At 34.1% G+C, this 19,221-nt stretch overlaps 1 protein-coding gene across 1 annotated transcript in view; it reads right to left on the minus strand.

Annotated features, from left to right (window-relative positions):
- Positions 1–19,221, minus strand: part of MAPK10 (mitogen-activated protein kinase 10) — a 327,652-nt gene that overhangs the window by 167,235 nt on the left and 141,196 nt on the right. Inside the window, exon 3 of the mRNA XM_064584738.1 lies at positions 5,395–5,466. Within this exon, the coding sequence (XP_064440808.1) occupies positions 5,395–5,460 (66 nt within the window). The 5' untranslated portion in view covers positions 5,461–5,466. The remainder of the gene's footprint in view (positions 1–5,394; positions 5,467–19,221) is intronic.

Here is a 19,221-nt window from a genome sequence, read left to right on the forward strand (position 1 = left end):
AAGTCTTAATAAAGTCTTCTTTGATAACTATTGGGGTTTGGGTTTTTTTCTGACTCATTGTTTAGCACATAGCTGTTGCAGAGGTCTTTAACTGAAAGAGGAATAGGTTTTCAAGATTATAAGCCCAGCCACTCTCTTTCGTGCTTTAGACTAGACAGTGTGTTCTTTGAGAACAGTAACCATCTCATTCATCTTGTATCCCTAGTTTTTACAAGCTGCAGGTTTATATCATAGGTACTCAGTTAAGATGTATTGAATACATAAATCGTGGAATTAATCAGTAATCAATCAGTCAATACATAGGTATCTCCTTACATAGAAAATTTAAGGAGGCAGAAAGAGTTTCTGTGTCATAGCCAAAAAGAACCCCAGTGGGTTCAGTCTCTTTGTTTCTAGTTCTACTGACATTTATAATTCTCAATTCATTAATTTGAGCCCTCTTTGGAAATCCGATATTAAGAAATCATTTTAAATGATTCATAACCAACTCAAGCATCAGTAAACATTTAGAGAAGACAACAAATTATTAACGTTGAGATAAATGTTTGGTTAACACTGATTTGTGATAGCAAAATAACCAAAATGTAATTAAATCTATTAATGTACACTTATAAAATGTTAAGATATTGAGAAATTGACTTGATTTTGAAAAGCAAGTAAACAAATTTCTACTCGGGAAGTGGTGTTTCTCTATTAAATTTTTACTTATCCTCTTTTATTCAAAAGGCATTTATTGTACATTTACAGAATTAAGGTAGATTTCTGGACTTGGAAATTCAAGATGAGGATACCCTGGTCCTGCCCCCAAGGTGGTCAGTCACCATGGAGAGGGGAAAAACATAAACCTGTACAACTAATGGTAATGTACATCAGGATGTGATAAATGCTATAGATACCCATGGACATGCATGCGGTTTCCAACATGCATTTCTGTGTGTATATATTCCTTGTTTAAAATCCTGACTCATCTGTTCAGTACAACAGAGTTCCAAAAATAGCACTTTTTACAGATTTTTTTTTAATTTGGAAAAGTGAAATTAAACAGCTCTGTAATTCTCTGTTCAATTGAGAAAGGAAAGCTAAGAAGGCTTACCTGTTTCACAGGGGGATCCAGAGTGTTTGCACTTCCAATTCCCTGTCAGTCTATATTTTTGTAAAGGATTCATACCAGTCCAAACTAAAGATTATTCTTTTATTGTCTAACGTTACACAGATAAATTTCTCCCCAGAATATAATGAGAGACCTCTTGCTTGCAAAAGCTGCTTGTTGGAATATTTAAAAAAAAATTTAATAGGAGTAGTTAAAAAATTCAATGACTCCCATGTTCTTCAAGTAATTCAACTAAAAAATAAAATCAACACTACTACAAATAATGTACATATTTCCTGTTTATAAAGAACTAGCTGGGCAACTTTGTTCTTTATATTTTCTGTAACTTCTTATTTATAACAAATGAAAAAATTGGAAATATGACATAATATAAAAAGCCACAGATTAAGACTCAAGAGACCTGGAAACTGAATATACTTGATCACTTGTCTTTGCGCATTGTCTCTCTGGCAAGAAGTTGGGAGCAACCTAACCCTGCTGTGATCAGGGTAAACACCATAGCATACTAAGAACATGTGAGATGTCTCATGAAATAAGAAGCTTCCAAAAAACATAGTATGAAAGTGAACCCTAGTCGATAACTCTGCTCTAAAAATGAATACACTCTTTTCTCTAAATTGCTAGAGCAGTAAATCAGGCGTAGAGCTACAGAAAAGAAAAATAAATAAATAAACATTATCAAGTAAAAATTCTACAGGGAAAGTAAATAAAATGCTCTGAGTCATGACCAGCAACATTCTGCTTGCTATAATATTTTTAGATTTTTTTAAACTTATAGAATATGCATGTATCTAGATACCAAAAGCTCAGAGTAAGCAAAAAAAAATTCAGAGTCATTAATAAAGTTCATGCTTCACTTCTCTTCATTCCTTTGCTTTCAAAGAAGTCTTGCTAGAAATAGACATTTTGCATCTGTACCCAAATGTTGGGAGCTGATTAAAAAAAAATAAATAACTTCAACCTACAAAAAGACTCTGGATTAAAAAATATAGCGTAAGTTTTAAGATCTTTTTTATTGATAATTTTTGAAGTTCAGATTTAATCTTGAGGTATGTAAAACATGAATTAGTTTTTTATTTGGTTGTGGTTTGTTTTGTAAGTGTTAGTGCCCATAGTAAGCAGACAGGCTCATGGCAGCTAATGAAATAGCACACAGTCACATCGCTCGCAAGTGGTAGGGCCCAGATATTCTACCCAGAAATTCAGTCCTGCTCCTTTCAACCAAAGCACAGTCACAGGTGCAACTGATTACCTAAACCAAATATATATCATTCATTGATTCATTACGCAAATACTCAGTGATTGCCCACACCCTGCCGTGTGCAAAAGAGAGAAAATTCCAATAGTGTGCTGGGTAAATGCTCAACAACCACAGGGAGGGAGGAGACTTATTGTAGTAATTGTTTATTTACATAATGTACATCCTCCTATAATAACAGACTTCCATCTACCAACCTTACATCACTGAACTTTGAGTTGGGGGGAGAGATGCACAATCAACTCTTGTGAGCCTGTGTGAGTTGGCTCCTGCCCATGTGAAAAATGCATTGTAGTAGAGAGAGAAGCAACATACTAGTCACATATATGGTATATCAGCTACCAAAAAGTGTTACGGAGGGGAAAAAAAAGCAAGGCTGACAAGTTGGGTAGGCAGCGTAGGTAGGAAGGGGCAATATTAAATAGGGCAGTCAAGAAAGATTCCCTAAAAAATGACATTTGAGCAAAGCCTGACAGTGGTGGAGGAGTGGACCAAGAGGACAATAAAGGAAGAGCATTTCAGGGAGGGGGACCTCTAGATGGCTACATGGTAAAGGCTTGGGTATTTATTTTAAGAATTTTAGTTTTTACCATAAGTGAAATGGGAAGACGTTGAAAGGTTTTTCTGTTTTGTTTTGGTTTTAGCCAAGGAGTGACATGATCTCACTTATACTTTTCAAAATATTACTCTTGATGATGTTTGAGAGTAAACCATTTAGGAGTGAGCAAATGTGGAAACTGTGGTAATAATCCAGGCAAGAGGTAACAGTAGGTTGCATCAAAGTGGTAGTGAAGGGGTGCCTGGGTGGTTCAGTCGTTAAGCATCTGCCTTCAGCTCAGGTCATGATCCCAGGGTCCTGGGATCGAGCCCCGCATCAGGCTCCCTGCTTGGCTTGGTGGGGAGCCTGCTTCTCCTTCTGCCTGCTGCTCCCCCTGCTTGTGCTCTCTCGCTCTCTCTGTCAAATAAATAAAATATTTTTAAAAAACACACGCACAAAGTGGTAGTGGAGAGAATGTTGGGAAGTGATGAGATTTCAGATATATTTTGAATGTAGAGACAACAGTATTTGCTGACAAATTGAATGTGAAGTGTTGCCCAAAAGATGATTCCAAAGATTTTGTTCTAAGCAACTGGGAAAGGTGAATTTAGCATTTACTGAATTAGAACAGAGTATTTTGGAGGAAAGATCAGGAATTTGGTTTGGTGTATGCAGAGTTTGATATGCCTATTAGACATCTAAGCAGAGAGGTAGAACAAGTAGCTGGGCATGGTCTGGCTTTGGGGAGAGATTTGGGTTGGAGATATAACTATGGAAGTAGTCAAGATACTGATAATACTTAAAACAGGGACTCAATTGGAGCACCAGAAGAATGAATGTAAATTTATTTAAAATATATTCAGCTATTTAATAAACACATATTCTAGCACTGTTCTCATTGCTCTGCAAGTATTAACTCATTTAATTCTCATGACCCTAGAAGGTAGATACCATTATTTTCCTCTTTTTACAAATTTAGAAACTAATGCACAGAGCAGTTAAGTAACTTGCCCAAGGCACAAACAAGTATACGGCTAATAAGTGACAGACTTGGAGTTTCTAACAAAGCTGTCCAGTTCCAGAATTACTTTTTTTTAAGATTTTATTTATTTATTTGACAGAGAGAGAGACAGCGAGAGAGGGAACACAAGCAGGGGGAGTGGGAGAGGGAGAAGCAGGCTTCCCGCTGAGCAGGGAGCCCAACGCGGGGCTCAATCCCAGCACCCCGGGATCATGACCTGAGCGGAAGGCAGGCGCTTAACGACTGAGCCACCCAGGTGCCCTTAGTTGCAGAATTCTTATTACAGAAGAGAAGTTATTTAAATGCCTGAGGCTTCCAGCACTATGACATTTAGAGGTCAGGGAACTGAGGCAGATCAGATCAGTAAATCCTACTCATAGTATGTAACACATTTTATTCTCCTTTGGAAATTCTACTTATGCTTAGAGAGAGTGGATTTACCAATGTTTGTTTCCCTTTATATTTTTTCACAGCTCAATGAGAAAATAACAGTGAAAATCATTACAGAAAAGCTGAATTGCTTTTTGCTCGGAGCATGAATAAAGTTACTATAATTTATTATCCAAAGGATAATCCTGAGAGTGAAGGGGAGCACTATTAATTATACCATAACAACAGGCTGAAGTTAGGATTACCCTAAACATAACCTGTAGTAGGAATAAGCAGCCCAGCTAGCCTCTTTCTTAAGAATAGAATATGTATGAATATAGGAGAGCAGACTCTTATCTGGTCCATGCACACTACCTTCTTACTATGGTTCGTTGTAGGCTAAATATACCTTTGTTTGCTGTTATTGTTGTTTACCCTTTTACTAACTACCAGTTAGCACCGGGCATCAAAAAAACTGAGCACACCTGGCATGGTACTATCTGTGGGTATTGGAGATCTGCTACAGAAGGCTCATCGGTCCTTATGATGAGAAACAATAATACGGACTTCAGCTATTTTGATGATTCAAGCCACATTTCAAGTATTAGGAAAGACATATTAATGGCATTAAGTATAAATAAAATCTAGTAAGAAATCACTTTACCCAGTGATTAATTTATAATCATTAAAAAGAATCATTTTCATTCCCATTCTAACTTAAGTGAACTGGGAAAGAAAAAACATTTAACTATCCATTTCTATTTACATTAACTTGATGTGGAACATATGCAAGATGAAATGGCAAAATAGAAATACAAGGGGGGTGCCTGGGTGGCTCAGTCGTTAAAGCGTCTGCCTTCGGCTCAGGTCATGATCTCAGGGTCCTGGGATCAAGCCCCGCATTGGGCTCCCTGCTCAGCGGGGAGTCTGCTTCTCCCTCTGACCCTCCTCCCTCTCGTGCTCCCCCTCCCCCTGCTTGTGTTCCCTCTCTGGCTGTGTCTCTCTCTGTCAAATAAATAAATAAAATCTTTAAAAAAAAAAAAAAAGAAATACAAGGGAATATACTGTACCTTGTTTTACCTGTAAGGAACACACACCTGACAAAAGGCAATTTTCACATCCAAGGTTGGTTCACTGCAGTAGTACAATAAATGGAGGCTCATAAATACCTATAGAAAAAGGGGGGGGCATGAATTTCCAAATCACCTAATTGTTCATTATTTAATAGTATAAACTTTAATATAATTTGAATTAAACACAAGGTGTCATGCATAACATATATTCAGCATAATCTATATCCTGACTAGTGACAGATACTTTTCATAAATCATAAACACTAAATAATAAAATAAGGTAAAATGTCCTATTTTTATCATGATTAATAATACCACAATCATAAAGATTAGATATAAGGAATTGGATATACTTAATAAGTTAAAGTTTAGAACATCCTATTATACAGGACTTTCAGTTCTAGGCATCTAACTTTAAAAATCTCAAACATATGCTCAAGAGCATATATATAAGGATGTTTATCATAGAATGAAGGGACTTTTAAATAAACTGTAATGGATAATAGAATTATATACAGGACATGGAATAATTGAATTCAAACTTAAGGATCAGCATAGATAAATTTTTCAAACATGATGTTGAGTGGAGAAAAAGCAAGTTGCAAAGGGGTATGAAGGTCATTGTATTATTAACATAAAATTTTTACATAGACAAAATTATGTATATTGCTTTGTTATAGAATCATAAAACCAAGACTAAAAAAAAATGGGCACTATGTTAACATCAATTTAATCTTGGTAGTTAAGTACAAAGATTTCAATTATATTATTTTCCATATGTTTGAAATATTTTATAATTTTACAAAGGAGAGGATAAAATCAACAATTTTTAAAGGAGAGGATAAAATCATGTAATGGTGGTAATGCCAAATTAGGTATTGTGTTAATCTGAGTATGATGAAGCAGCATCAGAGAAAACCGACTGAAACATTTTTCAGTTCAGTTAGGCACACTTTACTGAATGTTTATTGTATGCAAGACACAATTCTGTGAGTTAAACTATTTTAAAACCACAATTGACATAAGACTTCTGTTTCTGACAATATGAATGATTAGGTATCTTGAAAACCACTCTTAGTGTAAAACTCCTAAAAAAAGTTAGATGAAATATACAAAATATATTTTTTAATGCATAACCAAACTGCTGAAAGAAAGAAAGGAAGGAAGAAAGGAAGAAAAGAAAGAAAGAAAGAAGGAAGGAAGGAAGGAAGGAAGGAAGGAAGGAAGGAAGGAAGGAAGGAAGGAAGGAAGAAAGAAAGAAAGAAAGAAAGAAAGAAAGAAAGAAAGAAAGAAAGAAAGAAAGAAAGAAAGAAAGAAAGAAAGAAAGAAAGAAAGAAAGAAAGAAAGAAAGAAAGAAAGAAAGAAAGAAAGAAAGAAAGAAAGAAAGAAAGAAAGGAAAATTCTGAGAGGCTGAAAACAATGTGAAAGATTTCATGCAAAGAAGTAAATGAGCTGAAGCTGCCATTTGTCCCCAGGCCATCTGCTGATGTCTGAAGATGAGAACTTTAGTTTTTAAAGAGTAGCATGTAGAGTCCAGGAAACAAAGCTTAGAACCTATCTATGGTGGGAAGTCACATTGAAGACACCCGCATTGAGCTTAGTAGAGGACGTTTTTTTTTTGTTTGTTTGTTGTATTTGATGAGGTATATTCACAATGGTTGCAGCTTTTTTTTTTTTAATTTGAAATCAAGTTAGTTAACCTCTAATGTAGTATTGGTTTCAGGAGTAGAATTTAGAATTTAGAAATTATCACTTACATATAACACCCAGGGCTCATCCCAACAAGTGCCCTCCTTAGTGCCCATCACCCAGTTAGCCCATCCCCCCATCCACCTCCCCTCCAGCAACTCTCAATTTGTTCAGTAGAGGAAGTTTTAAACAAAGTTTAGGAGAGCTAGCAACACAATCCGAGAAGGAAGGTCTGAATTGCAAGAAAAAAATACAAACCAATTTGGCAGATTTTTTAAATTTAAGAAAGAATGAAAGGGCAAGAACATACCAGACATTCCTTAAGAAGAGCAAAGTAAGTGTTTGTCTGTGGAGGTTAGGAGGTAGAAAGCTAAAGTAAACATATATGGGATGATGCAGAGATAGACCTATAAATAAAGAGCCAAAAACAGACACATACAAACGTGGAAGCCTAACTATGTTAAAGTCTGCATTTCAGATATATGGGGAAAGAAGAAACTATGCATTAAATCATGCTGAGACAATAGGTCATGCATCAGAAATATAGAGGGCGGAGGGTGGGGAGGAAGCCTACCCCTGTTGAAAGACAATTTTCTAATTAGGTCTTTCACATTTCTTCATGTCTTGCAAACAGAAGCACTGGCTGTTTTTATTCCAGACTACCTTCTCAAGGATAATAGCAGTTTTGGAAGAGAGAGATAGTATCTCCCTATGGAGCAAAGAAAGGGCAGGTTTGATTACTCTCCAGTATAGTAAAGATAAGGTGTCCCTCTGGGGCAAGCCATGCTTACTGCCAATTATAAAGATTTGGGGGCGCCTGGGTGGCTCAGTCATTAAGCGTCTGCCTTTGGCTCAGGACATGATCTCAGGGTCCTCGGATCGAGCCCTGCATCGGGCTCCCTGCTCAGCAGGAAGCCTGCTTCTCCCTCTCCCACTCCCCCTGCTTGTGTTCCCTCTCTCGCTGTCTCTCTCTCTCTGTCAAATAAATAAATAAAATCTTAAAAAAAAAAAAAAAAAGATTTGGGTTCCTTACGCTTGGAGTTCCTCTTCTATAACATAACCCCCTGCATATGCAGTAGTCACCTTTCTTTGAATCACCCTATGGGATTGGGGCCTAAGGAACTGGCATGAATGTTGACATTCTATCTACTGCTATTAATGTGAGTAACAAAGACCAAGGATCCATGTCTACTTCTTCAATTTGAGTGGTGGAATCATGCATGTTTGTTTCATTATTATTTTTTAAAGCCTACATATATGAAATACTACTTGACATGTCAAATATTTTATAATAGAAAAAAATTCAAGTGACACAAAGAACTAGTGGTCTTTTATTCTTTTGCTGGGCATTGCTTTGAAGGCACAAATGCCCAGAACCAAAACATTTGTAATAGCCATTAATGGGAAATGATCTTGAAGAGAAATGCCGAGAGGTGTAAAGCAGGAAGATAGAAGAAACTGTGCTTGATGATAACATTAAACTACTGAATTGAGAAATTCTGGAACTTTTCTACTTCTAGACTTTCTGTTGTATAAGAAGGCAACCCCCCAAAAAATAATTACTAAAATATAGTCAGAAAGTAAAAAATAAAACAACAAAACAAACAACCTATTCTCAATTTTTAGTCTGTGAGATTATTTTATTATAACCATGAGATTTCCATGAGATTTATGTATCATTTTTGCCAATTACCTCTACTTTTTAAAAATTTTTAAGTTCAGTTTTAATTCAGGTATAATTTACACATAGCAAAATTAACAGTTCTTGGGGCGCCTGGGTGGCTCAGTTGGTTAAGGGACTGCCTTCGGCTCAGGTCATGATCCTGGAATCCCTGGATCGAGTCCCGCATCGGGCTTCCTGCTCGGCAGGGAGTCTGCTTCTCCCTCTGACCCTCCCCTCTCTCATGTGCTCTCTCTCATTCTCTCTCTCTCAAATAAATAAATAAAATCTTTAAAAAAAAAATTAACAGTTCTTAAGTGTATAGGTTGATGAGTTTTGATAAATGCACATATCCATGTAACTCACATTTCAATGAAGATAAAAAATAGTCTGAAAACCCCTGTGCTCTTTTCTAGACAATATTCCCCACTCCCCAGGCAAACAATATTCTAATTTCTTTCACTATAAATTAGTTTTTCTTGTCCTAGAACTCCTATCAATGAGTTGGGCTTCTTTTGCTCAGCATTATGCTTTTAGTATTCAGCCATATTGGCATAAATTTTAGTAATTGTTCATTTTATGGTTCGGTTTAATGCATCACTGTGTGCTTATGCATTCTGCTTTAGGGCATTTGAGGTGCCTCTATTTTTTAACATTATTAATAATTCTGCTATGAATACTTATGTACATATATTTTTGTATAAATATGTTTTCATTCCTCTCAGGAAAAGTACCAAGAGAAAAAAATTGTTGGATCATAAGATTAGGAATATGTTTAATTTATGAAAAATTGCCAGGCACATTATCAACCCCCTGCAGCAATGTATGAAAATTCAGTCATTTTATATCCTTGCCAACATTTGGTGTTATCAGTTTTCTAAATTTTAATTATTCTAATGGGTATTTAATAATATTTTGTTATAGTTTCATTTTTTATTTCCTTGATTACTAATGATGTTGAGCTTATTTTCATGTGTTTATTGACCATTTATTTATCATCTTTTGTGAAATGCCTTTTCAAGTCTTGTGCATTTACTGGTAGTCTGTGGGTAGGAGGAGGAGGTTATCTGTCTTTTTATTACAAATTATAGAAATTCTTCATTTATTTCAGATAAAAGTTTTCTGTCAGATATACATATTATGAATATTTTCTTTCAGTCTGTAGCTTGCATATTGAACTTACAAATGTTGTCTTTTAGTGAATAATACTTAATTTTTATGAAATTTATTTTATCATTTATTTTTCTTTTATTAATAGTGCTTCCTTGATTCTATCAAGGGGTCTTTGTCAACACCAAGTTCACAAATATATTCTTCCACATTTTCTTCTTGAAGCTTTACATTGTTAACTTTACTTTTAGGAATATGATCCACCTCCAATTAGTTTTAATCTATGATGTGATTATATATATTAAGGTATACATTGAGATTCATTTTTCTCCTTATAAATAGCCAGTTGTTCAAGTATCCGTGGTCATAAGACTTTCTATATTGAGTTACCTTGTTCCCTTGGCCAAAAAAATCAATTGACTGTACAAGTGTGGATCTATTTCAAGACTCTGTTCTGTTCCATTGACTACTGTCTCTATTTACCCCAATATCATTCCATCTTGATTACTGAGCTTTATAATAAGTTCTTCAAATTCGGTAAGGCCTCCAAATTTTTTTCTTCTTTTTATTTGGGAGACCCTTCTAGGTCTTTGCATTTCCACATGAACTTTAAAAATCAGCCTGACATTTCAAAAAATTTTTAAAAACTTTCTGGAATTTGATTAAGAATGTATTAGAGCTATAGATCACATTGGGAAGAAAGATATCTTAATATTGGGTGTTTTAATCCATTATTATAGTATATTTGCCCATTTATTTTAGTTCTAATTTATCTCAGGAATGTTTTATAGTTTGCAGTGTATAGACCTTATATGTTTTTCTTTAAGTTTATTCTTTAGCATTTATATTTTTGATGCTAATGTAAAAGGTATATTTTTAATTTCCATTTCCCAAATGCTTATTTTTAAAAATAACGTTAATATTTGTAAGTGACCTTGCATTCTACCACACTGCTAAATTCATTTATTAAATCTAGTAAATATATTATAGGTTGTTTAGGATTTTCCTTATACACAGAAAAGTTTTCTGCAAGATAGTTTTTCCTTTTTCCTTTCTAATCTGCTTTTCCTTACCTAATTGCCTACTCCAGTACAATGCTGAATAGAAGTGAGGAGATGCTGATGATCTTTGTCTTTTAATAGATGTATTTAGTCCATTTACATTTAAAATGAATATGAATATTGCTGAGATCAAGCCTACTGCTCTACTATTTGTTTCATATTTTACCCCTGTATTCTTTATTCTATTTTTCCTCATTCTCAGCCTTTTTTGGAAGAATTATCTTTTTGTTTTCCATTTTATTTTATCCAACAACTTACTAGTTATACTTTTTTTTAGTGGTTGTTCTAGAGTTTACAACCTGCATTTTTAATTTTAAGTCATCTAGCTTCAAATAATATTAGTCTACTTCACATATAGTTTAAGAAACTTATAGTATATTTCAATTTTCTCCTCAGGTCCTTTGAACGATTGTTGTCATATATTTCACTTATATATATTTTATAAACCCCATAACAGATTGCTATTATTTTTGCTTTAAATAAGCAATTCTATTTGAAAGAAATTAATAAATTACAAAGAAAAGTATGTTATATTTGTTACGTATTTTCTCCGTATAGTACTTTCTCACCTTTCTTTAAAGTTATTATAAATGGTATTTTTATTTTATTTCCATTTTCCAAATGCTCATTTTCAGCATTTAAAATATGTTCTCCCATTCATTATTGTCTCATTATCTTATAGCATGCATTAAATGGGGAAATGTCCTCCCAGCCACTCTTCAGTTTTTCCTGCAGTCTTCTCACAGCACTTTGTTTGTACTTTTATTATGAATATCTTATAATATTGTACCTGTTTGTTCATATGTCTGTTCCATACTACATTATGACCTTCTCAGGGAAAGTGACTATGTTTTATTCATGTTCACAACCCCAGGGCCCAACACTGTTCTTAGTATATAGCTAATGTCGAGTAAATGTTTACTGAATAAAAGGAAAATCAAATGAAAAAAAGGTTCTTTCCTTCTCTAGTACAAATCTAAGTATTTTCACTATCTTTGCATATTGAGATCTATAAGTTTTCAATAAATTTGATGCTAACAAATTAGGAATGAGGAGTTTGTAGTAGTGAAAGCGTGGAAGAGTCCAACACAGATGACCTCAGAAATGCTACCCAGCAAGGCTGTTTTAGTTCTGTACTGCTGAATTGGGCATGTGGGAAATAATAACATCCAGCTCACCACCTGAAATGAACAATGTATTTTAATTTTTAATGAATGAATAATCTTGCTATGGAAAGCAAGCATCCTGACCTTTCCTGGTTGCGTCATAAAGATTCCAAATGTAGCACCATGACTAAGTCACCAAGTCACTGCAGAAACTTCTTGCTTCACAAAGGGACATTAAAAGAAAAAGAATGTTCAGTATGATAATCTCAGTGAATTACAGAAAACTAGTTTGGTAATTATATTTCCTGATAGCATGGCAGGGAGCATTTGGCACCATTGCATGGAAACAACATAAATGGCCAGGGCATTATCTCGATATTAGTCTAAAATGGAATTAGTGACAATATCTTGGTGCAATAGAGGACCCATGAGTACCTTGAAAAGGGAGGGGATGATAATTTGGGGAATTTAGTGCTTTCAATTACTGGCTGTTCTTCTGGGGAAAGCCCCATATGTGCACTCCTTGCTATGCACTATACTGAGTTTCTCTTCATTAACATGCCTATGTGAGTTAATGGTTACTCTGAGCAAAGCAGTAGGCCAAGTTGTATGAATGAGATATACTTAAGAATTTATGAGGTTGAACTGGTGCACAGTAGCTGCTATAAAAGAATGTAACTTTGATGTGTTTTAATAGCTTAGATCAATACTTAAATTCTTTTATATTTGAGATGTACCAACTAAACCACAGGAGGTTTGAGAAGCTTCACAGATGCAAAAAATCAAATTGTTCTGGGCAGCTCCAGGCTCCCATGGCTTGTCACTGAAATGTAATACTTGCAAGAGAAAACTAAATGAACAATTGATTACAAAAAATGTTTTGAGATCCAGCACTTTCCAAGTTGAACTAATATAAAACAAACTCATCTGTAAATAATTTTTGTATTTATTATATATCAGACTTATTAACAGATGACTCTCTTAACAGCCTGTAAGCATATGTACAATATTAGAATATAAAGTTATAGTTAATTACAAAAAAAAAAAATACTGTCTCTTCTATGCCCAAAAGAAGTCTCCCAACTATGTATAAAAAATGTACATATAAAAAAACAAATGAGAAGTAAATATACCATGAAGCAAGTAATTATCTTTTTAGTGCTGATAGAGAAAATTAAATTAAATTAAATTTTCTATTAAGAACTGTGCAATTGATCACTTTAAGATATTATTATATCTTTTGGTCCATGGACTATCAGTTAGAGCAAAAGTCAAAAAACTGTGGCCCATGGACAAATTCAACTCACCATCCATTTTTGTAAATAAAGTTTTATTGGAACACGGCCATCCATTAGTTTACATATTGTCTAAGGCTGCTTCCACACTATAATGGTAGATTTGAGTAACTGTTACAGAAACTATACGGCCTGCAAAGCTTGCAATAATCTGACCCTTTTTAGAAAAGGTTGCCAGGGGCACCTGGCTGGCTGTCAGTAGAGCGTGTGGCTCTTAATCTCAGGGCTCTGAGTTCAAGCCCCACATTGGGCATAGAGCTTACTAAAAAAATAAATAAAAACATTTTTTTAATTAAAATAAATTTTAAAAAGAAAAGGTTGCCAACCTCTGATTTAGAGCACTCTCAACACAAACATCTAGAAGCATATCACCAGATTCAGTATAAAAGCAAAAATAATTTAATGTCTCTAATTATAAGTTTGTAAGTACACAAAATACTTTCTAATAAATAATATTTAATATCTAATAAATACTACTCCCTCCCAAGTAATCTGTGCTTGTCTATATCCAGAATGAAAGTATCTCTTAAAATATTGTTCATGTAACAAGATGATCGCTTCCATAGAAATCCTTTGATAAACTTATTTAGCAGGAGTAAAGCACTAGAGACCAGAATATAAGAGATGAGAAGGAGGCAAATACATAAGAAATAAAAAGGATTATTAGAGAGAAAGAACATAAAAATAAGAAATATAAAAACAGCAAAATTCACCAATTTGAGAATTATAATACATAAAAACATTTTTAAATTTTCTTAGTATTGAACATACAGCATTGCTTCTGGTCCTAGAAACCTGGTAGGCTTAGCTAACATGGAAACTCTTACATCACAAAACTCTAGATGAGCTGGGTAAACTGTAACAAAAAGTAGTTAATGTGCAGTTGAATTTACATGAGAAATGGAAAACTGCCAGTGGTGTTCTGAACTTGGCTCCTACAATCAGCTTGCAAAAGCTGAATGTGCACAGCTTTTCCCAACTCCAAGCTTGATAACACCACTTCAGTAGTTTAAAATTGGCTTTGGTGGGAATATTTATACCATAGAAACTGGCAAATGCTATAAACCAAGCTTTCTTCGGAGAACTGGTGATTGAACATCTAGACGCACACCACTGGAAGTTACCAGGTACCAGAAATGAAAGAAGAAATTAAAAGATAAATCACAAATTTCCAGAAATATCACAAGGAAAACAAATACCATAAGTGAGAATCATCAGATACTATAAAAGAAGTATTACCACCACAAGAACTTCATATGATAAAAACAACTGGGAAGACCATAAGTAGGAATGAGTGAAATAATTAAAGAATCAGAATAAGAGACAAGTGCCATAAGAAATAAGCTATCACTATGATAAGAAGAAAAATTGACAGATTTGAAAATGAACTAAATAGAAGTTGTGGGGAAAGTAGTTTTTAAATTGAAAGCCTAATGGGTTGAACAGGCTAAATAGAAACAGTCAAGCTAATCAATTAGAAAGAAATTCACAAGAATTTGTCACATGCTAATAAAGAGATGGAAAATATAAAAGATTGAGAGATATAGGCAATAGAATAAAAGGTCCAAAATAAATATAACAGGAATTTCAGAAAGAACAAAGCAAATTAAACAGAATGGGCAAAGGGCAATATTTGAATTGATAATGACAATTAAATCTCCTAAATAGTTGAAAAACATAATGAAGTCCTTAGCAGGATAGGTAAGAATAAATCCATGCCTAAAAATATTATGAAGAGCAGTCAACACAGTGATAAAATCTTAAAAGCAACTAGAGATAAGTGTCAGAATCCCCATAAAAGAACAATTGAACTGATGAATATAAAAGCATTAAAGTAGGAAAAGTGGCACATTAGAAATGACACTTTATTTTTTTTTTTAAGATTTTATTTATTTATTTGACAGAGAGAGAGAGACAGCTAGAGAGGGAACACAAGCAGGGGGAGTGGGAGAGGGAGAAGCAGGCTTCCCGCCGAGCAGGGAGCCCGATGCGGGGCTCGATCCCAGGACCCCTGGATCATGACCTGAGCCGAAGGCAGACGCTTAACGACTGAGTCACCCAGGCGCCCCTAGAAATGACACTTTAAAACACAAAACAGAACCATTAAGAAAGGAAAAAAAGATAGAACAGAACCAACATGAGAACAATAAAACATACAAACAAACAAAAAGATCAGCTGATTACCAACATAAATGGAAAGTAAAGTTCTCTAATTTTGATGAGAAAAATTCTAATTTTGATAGCAAAAACATCCTATGATTTGCAATCAATTGGAGGAGAAGTAATTACCATTAGAATTCACCTTCTTCCTTCACCAAGGAGGGACACAGAAACCAAGCAAGGTAGTCCCAATAGAAACTGCCATTAAAGTAACTTAAAAAAAAGAGAGCTTCTCTGCTTAATAGCAAAGAAAAAAGTAAAATATTGTTTTACTTCTCAAATTCTTAAAGTTTCTTGATGAATAATATTCAGTGTGGAACAGACCTACACTGCTCTCTTCCTCCTAGACATCTATTTTTCTCAGTATCTGACTTCATTCATGTCTATCCAATATAAAATAAGCACCAAATAAACATTTCTTGAATGAATTATTAGACAGTGCAAATTAAAATTGATACCAACTTTGGGCATAGCTTGATAACAAGATATTCAATTGCTTTAAAATGCATTTAAGATTTAAATAATTCCATACTTAAGAATTTATGCTAAAGACATAATCAAGTATCTGTACAAGATTAATCTGTAAGAATGTCAACAATAGCATTATTCATAGTAAAATAATTAAAAAACTAAATGTTCAATAAAAATGGATTAATAATTTTTTTTTTTTAGAGAGAGGGGCAGGGCGGGGAGGGACGGGGGAGAGAGGAAGAGAGAGAATCTTAAGCAGGCTCCACAGCCACTGCAGACCCCAACACAGGGCTCAATCTCACAACCCTGAGATCATGACCTGAGCTGAAATCAAAGAGTCGGATGTTTAACCAACTAAGCCACCCAGGCGCCCCTAATAAAAGTATTTTTAAAACATAATATAATTCCGTTTAGTCATTTATAAATCATAACATGTAGAAATATTCACAATACACTGTCAAGTGAAAAAACATAACCAAAATGGGTTACAGTATGTCCCCAATCTTTTTTTAAAAATAGATACAAATACAGTTTTATAGAGATAGAAAAATTCCATATTTAATCTTTGTGCTTTTACGTATTTTTCAGTTTTACAGTGAAGACTGCATCTTTTTAATCAAAAAATGCTGTTACAGCATATAGTAAAATAACAGATGCAAAGCTTTCAACTTCTCTTTTTTAACTGAAAGAAAAATACCAAGTATATAAGCAACTTCTTTTCATAGATAAGAAACTTAACGCCTAATGATAAATGGTTAGGAAACCTTCCAAATTCATACATCATCAGTGAGGCGATGGGACTCAAATCCAAATGTCCAAAATGCTATGCAGTAAACACAGATTAAATTTCTCAAAAATACTGACCAGGAAATATTTTAAATATATTAGAAATGGGGGCGCCTGGGTGGCTGAGTCAGTTAAGTGTCTGCCTTCAGCTCAGGTCCTGATCCCAAGGTCCTGGAATCGAGTCCCACATCAGGCTCCCTGCTCAGCAGGGAACCTGCTTCTGCCTCTCTCTCTCTGCCTCCCTCTCCCTCTGCCTGCTTGTACGCATGCTCTCTCTCTCTGTCAAATAAATAAACAAAATCTTTAATAAATAAATAAATAAATATATAAATATATTAGAAATGGCTTCTCAGGAATTGATGTCTTTTTCTAATTGTACCTAAAATTCATATATATGGGGCCTGAACCTAGACACAAATATTTTACTTATTTTTTTAAAATATCCTGTACAGAATTACATTAACACAGAGAAACAGGATTTTTTTCATCATCTTTTTCATTTTGAAAATTACTAAAATATTGCTTACATTGGTTCTAATGGTTTTAACAGACACCACCTGTTTAGATCTCACTATCAAACACAAAAAGTATTTTATCCAGGTGAAGTATATTAACCACTATCTTTGCCTAGTTACATCTTTTTCTTCAACATTTCTCAAGACATTTTGCTATTTAAATATCAAGAAGTATAAAACTCTGCTCTTCAGTTACTGCACAAAACCCTATGTACCTACCACCATCACACCTATAATTCTACACATAGACTCCTCAGCCTCTAACAACCTCATGCTCCAGACATCTGTAATCATTTCTAGGTTTGTATGTGTCTGTGTATGAATTACATATGATCTTTTCCAAATAGTTGCCAGAGAGAAAAGATGATATTATTTTCCTCACTGATTCTACATTAATAAGATAACACTGTAAAGCATAGAGTATAGTGCCTTTTACACAATCAGTGCTATCTATATATGTGTTTCTTATATATACAATTTGATAGATAAATAACATTTCACATCACAGAGGTTAAATACATATAGACTACAAGTCCCAAAGAGTAAAAATAGAAATAGTGTTATACACAAAAAGCATTTTGATTTTTAGTCAGAATTCCTTATGTGAAATCATTTTTCATATTAATCTCATTTCAAAAAGAAAATTCAAATTCTCACCACATAGACTCAATGAAAAATATACATATAGTTATTATCCACTCTATGTCAGATAGCTATACTGGAAAGTCATGTACAATACTGAAGAATTCAAAAATAAAAGGCCAAAATCAGTGCCTTTTTGGAATGCCCATAAAAATAAAATATTGTACATATACGTGTTTATTTTTAAATCCTCAGGGTTAAAATTTTTTCATTAGAGTAACTTTTTAATATTTCTAAGTATGGACATTTTAAAATATTTTTTAACACAGATGAGCATAATAATATGCCTTAAGCAAGAAAAAAGAAATAAACCTTTGGGTGATTAATTCAAAAGTGAAAATGAAATCTTAATTCCACTAAACAAGTAGCATTATTGCTTTAATTATGCATCCTCAGAATAAGTAGGCCAAGAGGGGCTATTCAATAGGTGAAATGTCAACTTGAACCCTGGAGGGGTGTTGAACTTACACAAACAACTTGGTCCCTTAAGAGATGTGGAAAAAATCTAACAATATAATGAGAGAATAAATTCAGAGGTCACTCTATCTTCCAGTCACTTAGCAACTGAATGGGAGTGAAGAGGGCAAGAGGGAAATGATTTCTAAAAATAATTAACCATAAACTCTGAAGTAGAGATAAGTAAAAGGGAGGATGAAAATGGAGGCAGCTTTCACCAGGGTTTCTAGCCAGCTCTTCTTGCAGGGACATATTCATCACCACACAAACCTCAGAGACAGCCCTTCCTTTTTCTCTACACCTCTCTCAGTCCCCTCCACATCCCTCTTCCTCCTGCTGCCTAGAGTCTTTCTCATTGTCTCCCGCCTGGTTTCTTTCCACCTCCTACTTTGGGAGACAGATCTATCAGACTAGCCCCTTCTGCAGACATTATTACATCCTATCTGGCACAGTCAAATCTTTTTAAATTCTAAAGAACAAACTTAAGGAATCACAAATGCAAACAGATACTCATTTTATTGAGCAGCATAAAGGTTTTTTTTTTATTTAGTCAAAACTTCATAGAGTGAAGAAACAAAAGGCAGATATTTGGGATATTGCCAACACAAACTCATAGCACAATCCCAATGCTTCAAGCAGAAAGAGTAGCCATAAATTCACATAAAATCAAATGTTCCCTTATTCTTTTAGCCTAAGTGCAGTGGGTATTTTAAAAGAATATTTCTTATAAGAATAATATATCTAATATATCAAGAAATATAGAAATATACCTTATTGTTTTATGGTTATTTAAAAAAATGTAGCAATTTTAATCAAGTAACCCTTATCCTTTCTAGAAGAAGGTGATTTAATGACAACCAAATTAATAGATAATTTGAAGATTTTTTTTTTATGTAATTA

Source organism: Mirounga angustirostris, unplaced genomic scaffold, assembly GCF_029215605.1.
Source record: "Mirounga angustirostris isolate CCGP_5_RB_7025 unplaced genomic scaffold, mMirAng1.0.hap1 SCAF_2, whole genome shotgun sequence".
NCBI lineage: Eukaryota > Metazoa > Chordata > Mammalia > Carnivora > Phocidae > Mirounga > Mirounga angustirostris.